Below are 21,800 nucleotides of genomic sequence, written 5' to 3' on the forward strand. Positions count from 1 at the left end.
GCCAACATTGCTTCACTGAACTTGACACAGATTCCTGATGCAAGTCAAGTATCTGCCTCCACGGATGTCAGTTTGAACCTTCCATAGCAAAACATGTCCTCATCTACCTTCTCATTCCTAGCTGGTGCTTAGCAACTTGTAACAGAAATCCTGGCAAGTTCTGTATGTGTGTGTGTGCATCTGTATAACAGAGATCAGCAGTCAAACTTGCTCCTCCCTTTACAAACTTACCAGCATAAAAGACTGTGAGACATTTCTCTGTGTCCTCTTATGGAAAAAGACATAGCTGCAACTCCCCCATCTCATTAGCATTGTAAAATTAGTTTTCCTGTTTTGATGAATCCACTGGCAGCTGGATTCGGAACCTACATTTTAATGTCAAATACCATGAAAAAACCCTTCCATTAATGCACAGAGGACCTGAATTTAAAAAGTTACGGCAGTAATTTCAGAATTTTTTTAATTAAAGAGACTCTTGAATCGCCATGATCATTTTAAAAAACCTATGTAGACCATCTTAAAAGAATTCACACAGATGATGACTAAAGAACAGTGGAGTTTGTATATCCATTTGTTTTAATTTTTTCTAAGTGTTAGATATCTAGTCTGTGTACAATTTCATCAATTAGGCAAAGAACATACTAAATTATTCCCCAAAAGGGACAAGTTACTGCAGAGAAGAGTCCACTATAAATTAATTATTGTAGTTTCATTACAAAAATTGAAAATTTAAAGACATTTCTTCTCACCTCAATGGTGGGTGGATCCTTTCTTTTTCTTCTTATCCATGCTGGAAAAAAAAAATCAAATGGATTATTTCAGAGATCACAGAATATTAAAACTCAAACTTATGACAAATTTGTAGCAGAAAATAAACAGTTATGAAAAAATTACAATAAAATTTGACACAACCTGGCAAACCATGTCATTTCCCAAAAAGTAGACAGAAGATGTTATTTCCTGTGTCAATATTCTCAGTCTTCAAAGAAGAAGGGTGTGGGGAATGGTGTCACCTCTGTGTGGAGAGCTTGGACACAGTTTACATACCACCTTGGCTGTCAAAACAAGGCTTAAAAAGCAGGGCTCATGGCACAGGCCTGTTGTTGAGCTTCACCCTGAAAATGACAAGCTGACTGCTGAAAAGTATGTACAGCCTTAAACCACTCTGGAGAAAATGGACTCCTGTATATGCTTCTGGCATTTTTAAAGCCAAAAACCTTTTTATGTTAGTGCCAACTAGAATTCCTTTACAGGCATGAAAGGCACAGCCCCAAACCTGACTGAGGGGCTGCAGAGCCTGGACTGTAGTACATCCTGCGACTGTGTGGGACTACCCACTGCACAGAGAGGCAGGTACTGTGACTGAGGGAAGGATCCCTCCATCTCAGTCAATTAATGCTGGAAAAGACAGAAGAGGAATGGAATCAGTGGCAATGACAACTGTCCTGTGGCTCAGGCTTTCCGAAGCAAAACCAATAGACATATGCCCACTCCCATCACTACCACTGATGCCAGCTGGGACTGACAGGAGGCAGCAAATCAGAGACCCCCCCTGCAGGCTCCATCAGGTCTCACTTTATTCAGTCCATGACTATATGAAATAGCTCCAACTATTACTGGCATTATTTAGAGAAATTACCTGACTTGAACAAGATAATATTCATCACTCTTTAGAAGTATCACTGCTGTCACATTTTTTCATGCCTTTTCAATCTACACAATTGGCAGGTTCTGGGTTGGATATTTCAATGATGTTTGTCTTCTCTGGTCATATTTTTCAGATTAATGAGTAGCAGAATGCAAGTGGCCAGTAATAAAGAGAATGATAAACATAAGGAAAGCCAGTTCCAGGTGCTGAGATATGGCAAAATGTTATTTCATGTGTTTGTTTGGATAATTAAGATTTTTGTTACTGTGCTTGAAAATTAGAGCAAAAATGACACTTTGTTATCATCCAATCAAATTCCTGGCCTCACCTGTAGCCACCTATAAAGTTTCAGAAACACTTAAAGAGGGAACTATTCCAAATTTTAATTTTCTAATACCATCTGTGCTGTATTTTGAGGGGACCAGGGAATGAGTCAGACAACAAGTCCAAAACATTAAAACTTGCTCAGAGCCATAACAGCCCCTCATTACTGAAAATGCAATTACATAAAAGGTGGAAACACTAACACCACTCTGCTTCAGCAGCAGTATGAAACTGGTTTTAGGAGGAATAGCTTCCAATTAACATAATACCAATTTAAGAAAGACAAAAAGGCATGACATAGCTTGGAATTTAGCCATGATGACAAGGCCAACAGCCTTGATTAATGGTAAAGGTTAATGTTAAAATACCTGTAATGATATGAAGCAAGATATTATTTTTGGTTCTTGTCTATCAGTTGACACTTCCTGAAGATGTGTACTTTTAAATAATATTCTCAAACTACTTTCCTTTAAAGCAGTACCTGCCAGCTCTTCTCAGAGATCCTAATGAAAAAGAGACCCAAATTTGCCGTTGTGGGGAAGTAACTCAGCTCTGAACAGACTACATCATCCTTTCTGTAAAAGTTCTATGTTAAAGGAATAAAAACCAGCCCATTAAGGTAATTCAAAATAAAACTAAGTGCCTTTCTATTAAATCTATAGAATTAGAGGACATTTTGCATGTACCTGTAGCTCTTTCAAACATTTATATTCTCCAAGGATTTCAAAATGCAAAATCTGGCAAAGTCAGAGACTAAACTGAGACTGCCACTTCTCAGCAAATACTCTTGCAGACACTCTTTGTAAAAATAATGAACGATACTATTGGAGAAAATCTTATCACATAAGATTTTCTTTCTGACAGAACTTCACTTTGTCCACACTCAGCAACAGTTCCAGCATCATCCAGAAAAGCAAGAAAGTGGTAGAGATTTCAAGTATAGTGAAGTATGTACACTAGACACTAATCAATAAAAGACAGAGTTGGAGGAAAAAAAGGAAAAGTTATAGTTTAAAATGTTTCATAAAAAATTAAGTTTTAAACCATCAAAATTTAACAGATTACTTCCAACAAAGTATCATCATCTACCTTGCCATGCCTTGCTTCTGACCTGTGGAAGGACAGTACCACTGTTTTCAGTCCCACAGCTGTCAGCACATAAAAATATTTTTTTGAATTGCCAGTATTTTCTTAAAACACCAGCTGCATTTTAACTTCACCTGATTACAATTACTGAGCATTAAAGAAAAAATTTAAAATCCTACAAAAATTAAGCTGCAGTTAGAAACTACTGCTGAAATATATATAACCCTTACAATAGATTTTCTTTCAATAGAAGCTGTGACTTTTAGTAGTTATTTGATTAATGATTTTCAGATGAATGGAATACTTCTAGCAAAAGATTTTATCATTTGCTTATCTACCCCAGTTCAACAAGCCGCAAACAGAACAGTGAAGGGTAACACAATGACACGTCCTGTGAACAGAAGCTGTGAAGCAAGGAGCATTACACAACACATTTTAAGTCATTAATAGTTCTCAAGTAGTACTAACACTCAAAAGCAACAAAATAAACCTTACATTTAGGAAGATTTCTTGTATCAAACATTCCATAATCAGACTGTATCTATTTAAATACATAAATAATGCACACAGTTTAACATTGTGCTATTTTTTCTTTCCAGTTACAACAAACACTTGAATGCACAGTTTTATAGAAGCTATCAAGCTTCTTTTTTTCTAATAAATGTCAGGAGTACAAATCTTTTTCAGTCTAACTGTAAATAAAACTTGATGGCACAAATATTGATACCATTTCCCAAATTACTACAGGTAAATTAATCTTAACATCTTTAAAAAAATGCATTAGAAAAATCACTATTTAATGAAAGATTTCTTCACTGCAACATACTGAGGGAGAAATACAGTAAGAAAACTTACTAAAATCTTTTTATATCCATAAAATCAAGCTAATTAGTTTTAATACATCATATTCCTCTGTGCAAATACATCACACAAATATTCTACATAAAGCAAAGCTCAAGATACATTACAAGATTAAAAGCAAAGAAAACATCATCTGAATTCAGTACATTTTAGTATACTGAACTTTAGCATCTAACAGTTTTATCAGTCTTTCAAAAGCAATACATTTTACTAGTAATTCACCTGACCATTCCTCAATCTTCGGAAAGCAGAATAGGAGGACTCTAATATATTCAATCTCCACCAGTTTTCAGGTGGTCCTCTTTCAGACAGAAAAGTTTAAAAAGACATTCAAATCTTTAATTTTTAAGTTATCAGTAAAATTTTGAGCACCCAACACATGGTTCAAAAAAGCACCAACACCACATAGCTCAGGCATAAGAGAAATTCATGATAACAAAGGAAGAATGAATGTATACAAAAATATAAGCAGTCATTTACTACTGAGGTTGCACTAGCTTTAACAAAATCCAAGTAAATGATACATTGAAATTAAGACATTTTGCATTCTCTTTGGAAAACACAGTCAGTGTATACACTTGAGTAATGAAAAAGCTCTCACATCTTTTTTTACAACTTTCATTATATTTTTGGTCATGCAGGTTTAAATTACTGAACAGATTTATACCACAGTCAAATATTTGTTGATGGAAACAAGGGAGGTAGGTAGGTGCTTTATTATGTATTATTTGGACAAAATATGCACACATGCATATACTTAACAAACAAGTATCCAGTGACAGTTATAGCTCGAAAAAATTTCCACATGAACACTCCCATTCCCCAAGCTAACAAAACGAAATGCTTTCACCATTGACAGTCAAGATGTTTTAAACCTGATAGAGAAGGTAACATGTATGTACTGAGTGCAACCAAAATGTGCTTCCCTGCACTGCAAAGCTTCGGCAAAATGATTCATTGACTCCATTTAAAACTGCTGTTTCTAATTTTATCTGGATGGCACTTCCTGCATTCTGTATGCATTTTAATGCTATCTTTGTCTAAAAGGAATTTTGCAAGACAGCTGGACATTTCCTACCTCAACACCTTTGCATTCTTTCATCAGCAATCATTTGCATTCCTGTTAGTATGCATGAGATTTTCATTGAACTTTAAGACTTCTACTGGCAGATAACACACTGTAATGACCGTGAAAGTGAACATGCAAATTAAGACTCCCATTAATCACTAAATATTACCAGGAAAAAAACAACAAAAAAAAGAGTTACTAGGAGTAGATGGCAAAAAATGCAGCATGAAGCATGCAATCTCATGAATCTCTGTAGTATGTAAAACTCTCCTCTCATGAGCACTATTGACATGCCCTGAGGAGGTAAATTACACACTCTACAGTAGGTGAACATTCAGAACTAGCATACAGAACAGTTATCTATTGTGTGCATCCATACTGCCTAGGGAAAAGTAGGCACTCCCACTTTGTAGTAAAATATAGGCTTCGCCTGAACAAAACCAGGCAATATTTATATTATATACATATGGATTGCATTCTAAATTCAAAACTATAATACAAAAGGAAATACACTTTTAGATTTTTAAAATAAAAATTAACTGAATTTTATGTGTATGAAGAGCTAACACTAAGGATAGCACATGGGATTGTGTTTCAGTTTTATGAAAGCCTTAATGGACAATTCAAAACTTTTGTAAAATTCACAGGTCTGACAATGTAGGAAATTTCATCCTGCAGAGCACTTAAAACTAACAGCTTTAGGAGAAAAACTCTAGACAAGTTCTTCAGGAGTAAACCCTTGTCGCTATATTCAGTAAGCTCTCAAGACTAACACATAAAAATCCTCTCCAGAGTCTGTAATCTGAATGATTGGTTTATGCACTTGTTTTATTGCTTTCTACTTGATCTCTGTTACCATATTATGTGTTTATAACTTCATAAACACACCACCAAAATCAGTCCAGCTGTCCAAGTTGAATGTCTTAGGTATACAATGAGACATAACCAAGACCCTCTTCAAATTTCACTATAGCCTATTCCCACTCTTTACTCTATCCCTTGTCCCTGGTTCTGTGCAAGTTCTCCTCAGACAACTCATGTCCCTAAGTATTTCCAGGGATGGTACTTTTATTAATTTAGGTCACAAGAGGTTTCTTTTTCTAGTCATACAGTGTGATGTAGGGTAACAAGGAGAAGGAAAGGGCGCTTTTAAATCAGGTGGTCATTAAGAATTATCCATAAGTGATCCCACAGATCCCAAGAAAAAGGAGAGAAGATAAGGCAACAGAAACTTCAGCACAGTCCTTAAAGTGAAAAGCCTGAGAAGGATAGGCAAGGAGACTGCTATTGCTGAGTCAGCCAAAACCGAGGTGGAGAGGCCATGGATGTCAAAGTACATACACTGGGTTTGGAGAGGAGGCCCCTGGAGATGTAAGCACGTACCCAGCAGAGAGTCCAAGAGTAAAAGAGTCCTCCTATTGTTCAGGGGAAACATCAAGCATTTTAGAACTCCTTCTGCAAAGTCTCAGGCTATTTGCTGGAATGACTGGCATCCATGACAGCATGGATTATAAAGTGAACATCCACAGAAAGAATACACTGGGATACTTTCAAGAGTCTTGACAGAATATACAGAGTGAAGGTTCAGTACAGGTTCCATTGGCCTGGGAAACTTCTAGACCAGTCTTAAAGAGGGAAAAATAGGGACAGAAATGTAATGAGCCTTTCAGCAAAGCATGTCTAAAAATCTTGAATTAAATTGTTCCCACTCTGATAACTAGCCTCTATAGTATTATTTGAACTATTTACACTTTCTGTTCTTTCCCATTTTTTACTCATTGAGAATTTTTCTTTTTACAGGAGGCAGAAAAGAAGTAGTCATGAACTGAAATTCAGAGCATCCTACATCCCCATCTCACACCCCAATAGGTAGCAAAAGCATAATCGTTCTTTGAGCAGCCTTTATACCCACAGCAGAAGTACCAATTTTGGCTTTTTAAAATTATACGTCCACAAAACTTTGCGATGTTTAAATTGACACTGGACAAAAAAAATACAGGTTAACCTTTGTTCTGGAATTCCCATACTTTATTTCTCTGAAGCATGCACTACACACCCATTCTGCTCAATGAATGCACAGGGGAAAAAAACATGCATGTATTTCTTCTTCCTAGAGAAATTCAGTACCGTGGTGGAATGGTACTCTCCAATTTACTTCTCCCAAAGAGACTCTCAAATCACACTGCTGCTTGCTCCCTCCTCTCCCTCTCTCTCTACCATCCTCCTTGCCCCTTGGGTGGCCGGAGAGGCAAACTGGAGGCCCAGAAAGTAAAGATCATAGGTTGAAATAACAACAATTTACTGGAAACAGCAATGAGACAAGAAAATGAACAGTAACAGCAACAACATCAATAACAAAAGTGTACAAAAGAGAGGGTGATTTACATGCAAAATGCTCAATGACCCAACAGATGTGCCCAGGTTTTTTCCCAACCAGAAGCCACGTCCTTATTCTCAGAAGCCAGAGTCACTTCCCCCTGCCCCGGCAATGAGGTGAGGTGGTATAGAATAACATTAGGGTCCGCCCATGTCCCCTCAGCCACATCCCCTCCTGGTTGTTGTAAAAAATTAACCTCATCCTTGGCTGAAACCAGGAGAAATACTTAAGGGGAAAAGACTATTACCCGATCTGCACAGTGCAAATTTTCCTTTCCTCTGTGAATTCTTTCTATTTGATGACAAAATCACAAATAAAAAACCCACAGGTACAAAGATGAGGAAGTTAAGCATTAGAACTGTAAAAGTACCTCCAAAAAATGGGACTGGCCAGTTCATCTTCCCTTCTCTAAAGCAAACCAGAACAGGATGCCTTGATTTGAAAAGTGCATTTCTAGTCTGGCAGCTGCAGCTGTTTAGGTAAGTCCATATGCAGGGTACCTGACGTTTCACTCTAAGGTCCCTGTCTTGCCACAAACAACCTTCCAAAAAGCTGTACCCTCCCAGGCACCACACTGTCAAATCACAAGGATTTGTGCTAAGTTTCTGAAGAGAGACAAAGCACAGGCTTCTTAGTGCAACACAGATTCCAGCAGTCCTAAGCAATGGGTTTTCATAGCAAGTTGGTTGAGCCAGTCCCAGACCCTTTGTGAAAGGAGATCTAGCCCACACCCATCTGAGACAGTCTGATTGTCCATGTTGTTTCCTATTAATTCCAGCCAAGTGCAGACAGAAACTGCTGAATTACATTTTTTGACTTTAAAAGGCAGCAGCAGGTCTTGGATGAGAGTTCATTCACAGTAGAGCAGAGTTACCTGAGGCTTTATATATGCTTCCTGGTGTCTGTGGTGCAGAGTTGTTTGTGTGACAGTGACACAGAACTACGATGACCAGTGGTGGTTGAAGAACTTTTGGATGAGGAACAAGACAACCTTCAGAAAGTTGGATTAGGTAGATACCCATTCAAGTACCAGATGATTTAATAAGGACAAGCCTACCAGGTTGCTGCTCTCCTTCAGAAGATGGCTATCTTGGACTGACAAAGAACCAGGAGCAACTAGACTAAGACTTGCCAACCAACTGTGGGTACTGCAGAAGTAGAAGATAGAAACTGCTGATACAGTGGTTTTACCATAGTTGGCAAATGCTGCTAATAGGCTTGAAGCACATTTGAGAAGCTTTCAGCTGTTCATACAAGCCTCAGTTGATCACAACAAAAATCCCAGGAATTCACAATGTAATGACAATGATAAAATTCGAGATGAGAACATTTTATACTTCTCTACTGACTCCCTGAAGGGATATAACAGGAGTTTTCTCTAAGCTCAGTATCATCTCCCTTAGTGACAAACATCGAGCACAAAGGAAAGCGAATTTTTACCAAGAGGTAAAGCAAGTATTTCAAGATATTTCCTCAAAATGAGTTGTAGACTCCATTCATTTGCAGCTCACCAACAAATTAAACAACAGTAACATCTGTAACATCTGTTACAACAGTAACATTTTTTCATCCACAAATACTTTTAATCAATTTTTGAATTCATGCAAAGTTACAGCAAGCAGAATTCAATAGTTTAAATACATACTGCTTAAAAGTTGTCTGCTTTAAAACTACCAAATTCTGGGGGATGCCTAGGTATTTTTCTCCCCAAAAAGCATGTTTAGTGATGGATAGCCTCAATGAACTATTTCAGGGGTTCCTTGCTTATGCTGCAGAGTCCTGGATTTCAAACCACATTTAACCTCACACTTGGCTCAAGTTCCTACCAGCCTCAAAGGCCAACATATACTCCCTCTTTCCTTTCCATATTTCTTGTAAGACTGATCAGCTAATCCTAAGGAAATGCTCTAACTTCCCTGATTTTTTTATTATGCCCCAAATTTTCAGACCAGATTTTAATCGGTAGCAGTGGGATAAAATAGCTAATTATTAACAGGTTGTACAACTCCCTACTAGATTGTGCAAGGAAAACTATAGGAAATCAAATATTACCATAAAAAAAGCAAGCCCCATCACTGTGCCACCAATAATTCAACTGTCCTACAAATAAACAGTGTGGTGAAGACATAATACAGAAGTTTAACACATTTTGTATGGTTATTCAATCACACCCCTCTCAGGAACAAATATCTTCACATTTAATAGGAGTAAATCATGACCATAGAGGCTTTACTTTTACTAAGTACTGACTTCCTAAACAACATTTATCCTGCTTATAAAGAGGTTACTTTAAGAATTCATAACTGTTATGCAGTTAAATTAAAGCCTGCATTACTTAAAATGAAAGATAACAACCAACCTATTCACATAGTCAGATGTTCCATTAAAAATACAGTCTATGTTCAATGGCAAAATTATCTTGAAATAAACCCAATATATTCAGGATTTACCTTCCCATTCTGTTGGAAAGTCACCCATTTGATACTGATATGCTTCACGATTTACTGCTTCTACGAATCTTCTTTCAGGTATAATCTGCCCTATAGCAGAAAAGAGAAAGAAAAAGTCAGTTACATATTTCCATATAAATTTCCATATAAATTTATAATTGCTGATCATATTACTGTTTTGAAAGAACTGTATTTATTTACATGAGTGTAATGATATATACAGGATAAAAATGAAAGATTAAAATACTGAGAAAATTATTCTCATTTAGATGTCAATGTGAAATGTTTGATTTCAGTAACTTCAAGAAAAGCTTCCATGTTCTACAGCTGACTTGGATTATTAATGACAAAAAACAGCACTGAAAGTTCACTGGTTAGCTTTGCAAAGCAGTCAAGCCACATCGTCTCCAATCACCGCTAACTGCATCATGCAGTCAGCTTTTTCACACATGCCTGCAAACTAAATATCTTCTCTGCTAAAAAACAAAAACCAGTAGGTAGCAGTCTGATAGCAAACACTCAGTATATTGAAAGGGGAGCCACTGTGGGGAATCTGAATCTACATCTGGTTCTACTACTGTCAAAGAAAAAGAATAACACATTCAAACTGTACGGTAGTACAGAGCAGACTGATTGTCAGATATTAAGCTACTGTGTAGAGGAAGAGTATTTTAATTTGCTTTTTAAATTAGCAGGTACTGGAAAGATATGCAAGGCTGCCATCCCTCATAGGGAAAAAAAAACCTTACAACATTCCTCAGGCTTCTTCTACCAGCTTTTTCCCTTCCTGGCAAGCTGATATGGAAAAATTTGACATTTTGAGGAAACACAAAGTAATATCTGCATAAAACATTTTATTTCATAATGAAGTGATTAATGCAGTTCATTCCCTCAGTATGCTTTCAACAAGTACTTCAACTGAAGTTATTTTAAAACTGATATCAGTTGGGACTTAGATTTCACCCATCTCTGATTAATAGCTAAACTCCACACTATTATTCATCATTAAGTATTTAATGCAGTAAAATAAGAACTTATATAGAAACTGCAATTCCTTTTCGAAGTACCATCTTTAGCTTTATATGTTATTTTTAAGCAATGCAACATTTTTATTTTTTCAAGATATGCCATCAGGCAAAGAATATAGTGTAGCATACCTACATCCTCAAGATTAGATATTTTTAATCAGTGTTGAGAGATATATGATTGATACTTACTTGTTTTATAAGTATACAACTCCTATATGCTGATGATACTATACTTCATACACTTGCTTTAATATATTTTTTCCAACAATATCACGGATAATTTAATTTCATAAACTATTTATCTACAAAGCAAAACAAAACCACAAAATTACTTTCTTCTCATACAGAAGATCACCAGAAAAGCTGAAGAGGTTTCTAATTAGGTCTGATCCTATACAAGTCTCAGAATTACCACTCTCCTCCATGTTGGAAAGTTACTAGATTTTACTGTTAGAACAGTACCTTTTAAAAAACTGTCTATAACTTGAGTACTACACTGTCTGAATAAATTGACATATGGAAAATTAATGAAGTGTATTTTTCTAACTGCTACCACAACTTGTGACTCGTGTTTTTAACAAAAATACTCCACTTCTTATTCTGCTGCAAGCTTTCATAAAACATGTAAAAATTCATTGTCTAGATCCCACAGTCAAATCACACACTAGAGCCAAACTCAGAAATTATTTCCCAAAATGTTATTTGGAATAGTTCTGGTGGCTTTTAAGCCTCTCTGCATTCATGATGCACACATGACACTAATTAACTTCAACTGTCTGATTTGCCTTGTTCCCCAGGTTTTTTTTTGGCAGACCACCACTGTCAAATAATTTACGCAGACTTTTCTACTGAAGATCACACTGAGATGTAATTAAAACCTTTTATAGTTTAGGGAAGTGTTTTTTCCTGCTAAAGATTGACTATATTGACAGGTTTGCTTCATACTAATTTGTTCCCATGTTTTCAGATAAATACTGACATCTTTGCTACAGCAACACAAGAAACTTCACTTGTAAGAGCATACATACGAAGCAGTTATAAGTAAGAACAGTTTAACCTCATTTTCATGTGATCACTGATCTTAGAAACGTTGAAGAACCATTAATACTTCAAGTTGGGATCATATATATAACACAATATATTCAAAGACTAACAGCCAATAACTCCTAAAACAAACAGAAGATTACTTCAGAAAGAATTTATCAGATGTACAGAATATTCACATAGAATACTCAGATACAAAATCATTTACACAAAACACTGAACTAGCCAATTGCACCTTTGCAGGAGTTACAAGCAGGCAAAACGGCCAAGAAGTCTTAAGTAATTGACAGATCTTTCAGCAAATGAGATAGTATTTACATGTGTTGGATTTATATACTTTCTTACTGCACATATTTTCTCCAAACCTTTCTGTCACAATCTACCTGAAAATCAATGTGTCACGACTGAAGTGAATTTGTATAAAAGCTCAAAAATAAAAGCATTTAGCAGAAGTTACACAGCCTGCTGGCATGACAAAGGGGTAGTCAAAGCCAGCCAGAAAATACTAATTGAAATGTGAAGGGGTAGCAAATGAATTAATGAATTAGTTTCTAAATTTCTATGGCCTTATATATAGCCTAAGAAGATTAGAAACTAGGTTATATTTTCACAATAAAAAAAATGGTTAATCGTAGATATGCACAGATATTATAAAATTAATATTTTATTTTTCAGTCTCTTCTAAGGAAGAGCCTCTCTTCTACAGACAAATATTCAGGGTATTCCCATTGCAGTCACTAAAACTGATACATACATATTTACATTTAGAAAACCTCATTTAAGAACCTTCCAGATGAAAATAAATAATGAGTTCTAAAATTGTTTTGTTGTACAACCAAATCATTACTGTTCTGATATCAACTTCTTAAAAAAATAAAAAAATATATACACATTATTTTAAAGACCTCCAGGAGCCCTAGATTGATTTTCACTGTTTACAAAACTGTTATTTGAAAAAGGTTTCCTGTTAACCTCCAAACATGTTTGTTTAACATGTACAGCTAGAACAGACTGGGGCACACATGATCAGTGAAAGGAGAAATGGGACCATCAACAGGAATGGGATGTTTTTGGTACCTAGACTGAGCAAGAGTCCCCGCTGACTAGAAAATATCAGCATGTTTTGCAGTCAGTAGATGGAAACAGGATTCCCCTCTCACACACGCATGCATGGAGCTACCTCAAACTGAATATCAGATGTTCATGAGAACGCAGGACCAGGACTCTTTTAGCTTGCTGATTTGCAATGTCTGCATGGTAAGAGTCCATGGAAGAAACACTCTATTAATTAAAGATCTTTTTTTTAAATGCATAGACTGTATATGCAGCCTTTGTGAATTTATGACAAATGGCCTAAGTTCCAGTTGCACAGCACTACTGTAAACTTCAAGATGAAACAAGCATTTTCAAAGTATACCTATTTAGTGAAGTGTATGTACTTTGCAGAAACTATATTGTACTTCACTTACTAACGGCATGCTATTTCATTGTCAGTAACGCAACATAAACATCACCTATTCAAAACAAGGGTTTCTAAAGTTTTTTTCAGCAGTTATCTTACAACACTCATGGAACAGATGCCCCATTTCTTTCCTGTTTGGTAACCACCAAACAAACTAGTTTTTGCTAAATGTGAAGAAGTACTTAAGTTAGCAAAGCAATGGTACTATGAGCAGTTCTTCATGCAAAGAAAAGAACTACTTTTCTAGAGGTAAAAACGTAAATTACTTTTCTATAAGCTGCAGGAGAAGCCTATCACCTTCAGAGAAAGATACGAAGTTCTCATCTCCCTTGGAGAAGCAGGAAAAAAGGTTAGCTGTGAAGAAATTGAAAAACAACCCCTTTAAAGGTGAACATTAATTTATGAAAGCTTATATCCTTCCTTTGCATAGACTTTTAGCTGAAGGAATCTGTCTTCATATTATCTTGTGGTCAGAATTCCAATGATTCTGTAATAATTATTTTCACCTTAGAAAATATGTAAATATTTAAAAATAATATCTTCTTCCCTCAAAATTACAATTTTATTTTTTCCAAATTTAGTTTTCTAGGAGGTTAATTAACTTTTGCTGAGTGACAAATTAATAACTTCCATTAGTTCATTATATTTATTCAATATAATAAATCAATACAAAATACAAGAAGTTAAATATTTGCACCTAACATCTATCACTCACAGACATAACTATATTTTCTCCAATAATTCATACACTTGAAGTCATCTAAAATGCTTTAGGCTTTGTAAAATCATAACAGAAACTCATTTCAACTTTTAAGACCAGCAAGCAAGGCCACAGACTGCTTTGTTCTATGGTTCTGATTTCTACTAACCTCAAAATAATCAGGATCAGTGATTTCCATTTTTACAGTGATGCAGGATCAAGCAATATTAAACTTGTTAAGTGCTGAATCAGCAAGTCCCAAAAAACTGTAAAGACTACGCACTTGGGGTCAAAAATCTTGTTTCAATTTTGCTATTTATATTTACATCTTAACAACAACACATTTGGCTTTTCAGAGCTTGTCTGCAAGTATTATTTTCGTTCCAAAAGAGGATATGTTTCTTCAGATTTCTGTTGAAACGAAGCCAGGGTGATTGCTTCCATTTTTGGGAACATGCTCCATCAAAGAAAAAGACTCACATGCAATACAAGCATCACAATTCCCAAAAGAATTGCCAGTTGACAATGACAGTAACTTTCTCGGGGATCAGTGCCCATGGTGTTTATATATGTTCACACAAACCTTATGTTTTGAAAACCTGCTGTATCTGAGACTGTGGTAGTTAACTCAATTAAATACCATTTTACTGAGAAGCAATTTCCTTCAATGGACAGACAAAATCCCTCTGCTAAATGTCCATTGTGATTCTAGTCCCTAAACTCTCTTAATCTGGCAGCAGGATGCACCACCACCACTTCCCAGTCCTTGCTCACTGAAAAGCCTTATGCCTTCTACCTCATCTATGAAGCCCAACAGATACTATGTCTTTACAAAGAACCTCTGTTTTGTAAATGAATCTACAATAAGCTTACTAGAATTATGCAACATTACATTTTTTTCAGAATGAAAATGTAAATGATACTAGCACAAATGACAGTTCCTTGGAGAGCTGATGGATGCTCAGTGCTCTGGCATGCAGAAGCTTTCTCCTAACTGTTCTTTTGACACAGTTTTCTACCAATTACTGTCAAAATGTGAATGAAGTAATGAATATTTTTTTAAAATGTATGAAAAACGGCTTAAAATGGGAACTTACCACATACAAAGGGAATTTAGCAAGCAGATAGAAAGTGCACAATAACCTGTACTCTTATAAGTAAAAACATAATGCAGGAAGATGAACAAAAAGGCAGGGAAGAGAAATGAGCAAATGACAGCAACGGTATGAATGGTAAACAACATGAAAAGAAAGTCACAGCTGTGGAGAACACCCATTAAGCAACATGACCAAACACAGCAGTGTTATGGACTGGTCTGGACGATTAATTACATTTCAGTTATAAATCATTTCCAAACACTCATTTCCCATTTTTCCATTTTCCAGAATAAAAGGAATTATTACAACTAACTGCACATATATTCTTAAACTACTAATGCTATTTTTAGTACATTGTAATGAATTTTACGAAAGGATTTCAGGGCTGAGATTTGTAAAGGAAATTCAGTCTACAAGGTCTGAAGACAATTACAGCTAATACTGTGCATAGCACATGAAGGATTAAAGAATACTGTTACTGCTATTTTACTGTGTTTCCTTTCCTTTGCAGAGATTAGGAAAGAATGCTCATGTATTTCAGCCACAGTCAACACAAGGCTGCAACTTCTGCAGAAAAGTCAGCTAAAGTCTGTGAAACGTATTACCCATTTCATGTATACGCCTATCCTAACATTCTTAAAAAAATTACTCTTTATCGTAAAATTTATATGACACTCATTTTATTATATTAATTACAAAATCAGTCTTTGAAGCTGCACTTATACTACAAGACAGCACACACTAAGAACATAAGAAAAGGCATCTGTGTGAATGCATGTATACAACCCCACCTATTCCTTTCACTAACAGAAGTCTCACAAACACAGACTCAGATGAAAAACTGGGATGCAGATATATCAATAGAACACAACAAATAAACTCCTGCTGTAGTTAAATTGCTTGTTCACATCTATAAAGTAATTACACAAAAACTCTTGCAAAGTTCACATCTGAGCAAGATGTGAACGAACAGAGGTCCCGATATTTCAGACACTGCAAAAAGGTGGAAGTGGTCCCCCTCTAAATATGCCAACATGGCTCTGAAGCTGCTGGTGATGGTGAAAATCAGAGTAGAGCAAGACTAAGCTCCAGACCCCTCTGCAAATGCCACAGTCAATCAGGAGACACTCTGAATGCATATATTGCGTTCAGAAAAGCCTCTTGGGTCATCCAGCAGGGGAAATGCTACTCTTCATGGGTTAAAATACAGTTTTAGGAAGAACACAAGAAACACTGTTGTGAAAGGTCAAGAAAAAAAGGTACTGGCGGGGCAGGGGTGTGCATGTGCAAAGGACAGAGCCAAAACTTGATGCAGACTTCCCAGGAAGTCTGTGGGACCCTAGCAGTCTACCTGGCATTTCATTGACATTTTTAGCTAGGCTGATGACCACCAAAAAGCCATTTTCAAAGGAAGTCTGATAAAAGGGAATAGGTTAGCATGGATTCAGAGGGACAGCCAGTTAGGCAAGATCAGGGGGATCTAAGCAAAGAGCAAAAGTTCTTCCTTGAAAAAAGAGGAAGCAATTTCAATAAGACAGAATAAGTGACTACAGCATGACCTTGAACAGGCAAATAGTTTGTGGGGATGTTTGTGAAGTGCAGCCTGCTACAATAAAGAAAATACTGAAAGCTCAAGGAAATAAAATACCTAATAAAGATTGAAATAAATGTACATAACAGAAGAGTCTGCCAGGGTTGCCAAAAGAGAAAGTATTTTCCATTCCATCAGAGATCTGGGTCAAGCAGGAAGTTTTGTACTTTATAAATAATCTCATGGCTAAGTCCTGTGAGATGAGGCAGTCAGGGTCGACAAAACCATGTGAAAGGGGTAACAGGAACTCCTTTCCCTCAGATCTCAGAAAACAGCACCCTAAAGGGCCATGATAGCACAGACTCCAGCACAACATATAATGCTACTGCACAGCACTAGGGTGTGCACCCAAGGGCACTGCTGCCCAACTGACAATATAACCATAGGCCTGGCAGTCAAAGAGCGGAATCTGGCAACCATCTTTTGCATCCTGATATTTTATGCATGTTTTTTATAAACCAGTTCTGAAGTTTCTATTTGAATACACAGACCTTTCACCTGGACTGAGCTTTAACCAATCCCAAAGAATTAATCTGAGATGGAAAAAAAATTGTTACTGAAACAAAATGAAGAACATGAACATCACCTGGCCTGGGAAAGAAGCATGATACACTGAACTCAAAACGCAAAATGCTACCACAGAAAATTCCTGTGCTTCAAAATCCCAATAGTACATAGCAGATATATATTGCGGCAGTAAGTTTCAATAACTGTAGGTTATCACTTTTTTTCCAACTTGAAAGTTTAATTTTTTACTCAGGTAAACTAACTGAACTTGAATACCTCACCCCATAAGCAAATTCTGCCTTACTTCCACTTTAGAAAGAAAAAATTACTGAAAAGGGCTTGAAGACAACTCTGTATCTATAACATGATAGGCCTATACATCTTGAATCCAAAACTGTCATTTCCGTTATAAAAAACAGAGGATATGCCTCCTCCTTTGTGATTTATATTAATTATTATAATAGCATTTCAACCTCATAATCCTTAAGAAGAAGTTGGTAGATAGTTAATAGGCCAAAAAAAAAATCTCCCCATGATTCCACTTTCGTTCCCTGATTTGTTTAAAAGGTGTGAGGGTTCAAAGAGAGATACTTAAAATTAGAAATCTCAAAAAGTTCAGAAACAAGTTTCTAAACATTTCTGACTCGTTAGTTTGAACTTCACATATGATAAAGATTTTTTTATGTTTATCAGTCATTTTCCTTTACTTTTGTGTTTATACTTAAAATAAATTTCTAGTGTGCTTTTCCACATATCTTTATTATACATATGTTACATATGATATTTAGTAGAACATTTAACATTTGTTAAAAATGTTTTGAAGTAAAAAATAGGAAATAAATTGCAACCATAATTAGTACTATGATTTAAAAAAAAATTAAAAGAATGCTAAAGTAATGCATATAGAAACTTAAGTTTTATTATTGTTAAGGTTAGTATGCGCTTCTATAGCTTTTAACATCTGAAGTCGTAAAATGGCATCTTTCATTACACAGAAATAAGCTAATGTTTAGTTGGATAAGGTTCTAAGATAAACAAGTATTTCAAAGATTACTCATACTTTTTAAAACAATATTAAACAACATGTACTAGTAAGTACAAGAATTTAGTTGATTAGTATCAGCAATGTAAAATCATTTACCATTCAACAGCCGATTTTTTTTTTTTCTGATTACCTTCTTGTTTTACATTGTTAGGTTGCTTTCAAAACTCGACTTCAAAAGTTTGTTTCTTTAAGTTGGCCTGTGCACACACCCATTAGTTTAGGTACTTTCCAGTAACACTGATCTGGGGGAAAAAAAACCCGTAATTCAGCTGATTTTGGTGAGCTCTGAGTGATGTTGGTGGTGAAGAAATATAGAAACCTCACATAGCCAAGGAACTGCAGCAATATCTGATCTGCTTTCAAAGCTAATTTGAGCAGAAAAAAACTAAAGTGGAATAGCTGGGACCAAGGACTACCTGTAAGTCAAAGCTTTTTACATCTAAGTCACTCATTAATTTATTTTTTTACTCAACTCTCAGAGTTTCTGTGTTCACTTTTCAAGTTAGAAAGAGTAAAGCATATGCAAAAAGCAACATAGAGTGACAGTTTTCCCTTGTCTACTTTCACAGTTCCAGCTTATCTAAGCAAATTTTAGACTAAACAGCAAATACTGAGGTCTATGCGCTTTCACAGTATGTAAGTACCTCATCATCAACTACTTAAATACTGAATTGTGTGTTCATTGATATAAGAGTATTTTGTCACTAGAAGCTAAAGCACCAAAGCACCAACTGGAACTATTGTAGCAAATAAATACATATAAAAGTTTCTATGTGAAAGCACTTATGCTGATGCCAGTGAAAGAAAAAAGACTACTCTTGGACTGCAGCCTTTAGAATTGCATAGCTTGCAATAACCATAATATATGTGTTTGATACACAGTGTTTACAACCACAAAAACACAAGCTGTGATACTTACAAACTCTATAACCAAATAATTTAATTTCCTTGTACATCAAAGACTAGGAGGTTCCTAAACCATATTTTAATTTTTAAAAGTAAAATTAAAAATACTTTACTACACTTTACCACACTTCACCAATTTAACCTCAAAAATGCAAGTTCTCAGAAATAATGACATTCATAGAGATTCTCATATTGCAAAATTATTCAATTAACCTCATTAGCATTCTAACTCATTCCTTTCTGGTGTGAGCAGCTAAGATATGTGATACAGTAAGAAACCACGCTGATATCAAACCTACCAACTCGTGTCTAGCTATACAAAAGCACAACTCTGCATTGTCCAGCTATGGAGAAGTCCCTTTTCAATTTCTGCAACACTGAGGTGTCTACTGACCTCAAAACTTATTTTTATTGACCTTGCAAGACATGACGGAACTGCAGCATAGGATGCAGACCACTGACTATAAGGAAAAGGCTTCTGAGCACAGCTCAGTGGGTGCATCTGCCTTGCTGTGCCTGGGAGTTGCATGAAGAAATCTCTCAACACCAAGATGAATGAAAACACCTAACCATTAAACTTTTCCATAGTCTTAAGATGCACAGGTATTTTGAAACAAAGTTGTCAAGGGACTTAGAATCTCTCAAGGCTGATAACAATTCTTCTATCAAAAAAGGAGATACTTCAGAAGTATTTAACTTCTTCCCCCTCCTGCCCTGATCCTTTCACAAAACCAGAAATAGACAGGAATATACAAAACTTTCTAAATAAAAAAGACAAATTTGTTCAATTCTGTTATAGCATTTGTCTCAATGTCATTTGTTACTAATTGTTTTGACAACATGGATTTATTTTTCTGAATGCATGTTTGTTTTTTAAATGATCAATATAATGAGACTTGTTATTCAGAAAAATAAATTCAGATCTTACACATCCTCTCCTATCTGTGTGTGCATATGAATGAGAGGGAGAAAGACAAAGATGAGATGAGATTTTCACCCTTAGGAGACAACCTACTTTAGTGTATTTCAATACCATTCATTTTTTTATCCTGAGAATTTATTATAAAATCAAATTCTATGATAAATATTCTATAATTACCAGTAAGAATCTTATTTTTCAGTTTAAGGACACTTTTGATTTGCAGTTGCATTTTACATATGTACAGATGACTAAATGTGTATTTCAATATCAAAATTCAGACACATTCCTAGTTCAAATCAGTTAAACTGAAAAATCTTTCCCTTCTGGCTGCCTATATTTCTTTTTAATCCTGGTCAGTATAAGACCTTACTACAAGTAATTTGCTACTATAAGGCTGAGGAAAAAATGCTAGCCTCGCAATTTTTTGTCATTTTTTCCCCCACTTCCCGTGCAGGCTGCTGTTGAGGGCCTTTATGGAAATATAAATTCAACCAGCAGCTGCAAATTTCATGAGACGTCCATCTTCATGCTGAATTTCTAACTGAGTGTCAAAACAATCTATGGATTTCTCCCTGATGAAACACTTTGAATTGTAAATTTCTGCAATTTTCTCATGTTAGAATTTGAACTGCACTAAAATAGAGCCAGTCCAGATATACTCCCTTCCAGCTTGAGACAAGTAATTTTTCTCCTCGTTATCTCACTCTACCATTGAAAGGGTTCAAAATAATCCATGCAAAATTACCTGTTTCTTTTTTATTTTACATAAAAAATTATGTAAAATCTGTTCTTTTTAGAAGAAAATAGAAAGGCCTTCAAAACATTCCAAATGCTCTCAAATCAGTCATTTGAACCTATTGATTTAGCAGTATTTTGCAGTGATAAACCCCCAGAAATTAATTAGTTGCAATACAACTTAAAGAATTTTCTATAGCATCAAAACAGTTCACAGAGACAGTTTCTTCTAAATCTCAACTTACATTATATGTTGGTGGAAATAGAAAACAGATACATAAATTACCAAAATCAAAACTTCAGTAGAGTTTTGAATAGTTTGATGTTTCCTGAGTACAGTAAAGCAATAAGTTTCTCATTTAATTATTGTTTCTTATAGTAGCTTTAAAAGTACACACAGCCTACCAAGTATATTATAGCAGTTCAAATATTTTGCTTTAGAAAAACATTTGTTTCTCTCTTCTCTAAGCACTGACACAAAATATGTAAAACACCACCACTTTTCCAACTTGCAAGCAAACTAAATATTTCTTTATTATGTGGCAAGGAGGTAAGAAGAATTCACAAAGAGAAATTCACTAATAAAGATGATTTATCTATTCATGTAGTTAAGAACTAACTGACTTCCTATTTGTTTTCTTCTCTTCACAGATGAATGTTGTGGTGGGGTGGGTGGAGAGCTTACTGACCTGCACTTTACCATCACTGAAAAGAATGATACTCTTCTGGATGTTTCAGTACAAATACCACATTTCAAAACACAAGACTGTCTTTCAGTTTATAGAAAATTCAAAGGGGCATCTTCTTTCTGTATACACCAATCCTTCAGTTAATTATCAAAATGAGGGAAGAAACCTCAAAGTGAGTTACAGAATAATTGCCTTGCAGAAGACTTTCAATGTACTGAGCTTTTATCACTTAATATACCACTATATCATTTCTTTGGTC

General features: G+C 35.6%; 1 protein-coding gene across 1 annotated transcript in view; it reads right to left on the reverse strand.

Annotated features, from left to right (window-relative positions):
* The window catches only part of NDUFAF2 (NADH:ubiquinone oxidoreductase complex assembly factor 2), a 52,759-nt gene that overhangs the window by 12,183 nt on the left and 18,776 nt on the right, over positions 1-21,800 (reverse strand). Inside the window, exons 2-3 of the mRNA XM_027671616.1 lie at positions 9,816-9,905; positions 750-790 (exon numbers count right to left, since the gene is read on the reverse strand). Of these exons, the coding sequence (XP_027527417.1) occupies positions 750-790; positions 9,816-9,905 (131 nt within the window). The remainder of the gene's footprint in view (positions 1-749; positions 791-9,815; positions 9,906-21,800) is intronic.

The sequence above is a fragment of the Neopelma chrysocephalum genome, unplaced genomic scaffold (genome assembly GCF_003984885.1).
Source record: "Neopelma chrysocephalum unplaced genomic scaffold, ASM398488v2 Primary Assembly neopelma1_97102, whole genome shotgun sequence".
Classification (NCBI taxonomy): domain Eukaryota; kingdom Metazoa; phylum Chordata; class Aves; order Passeriformes; family Pipridae; genus Neopelma; species Neopelma chrysocephalum.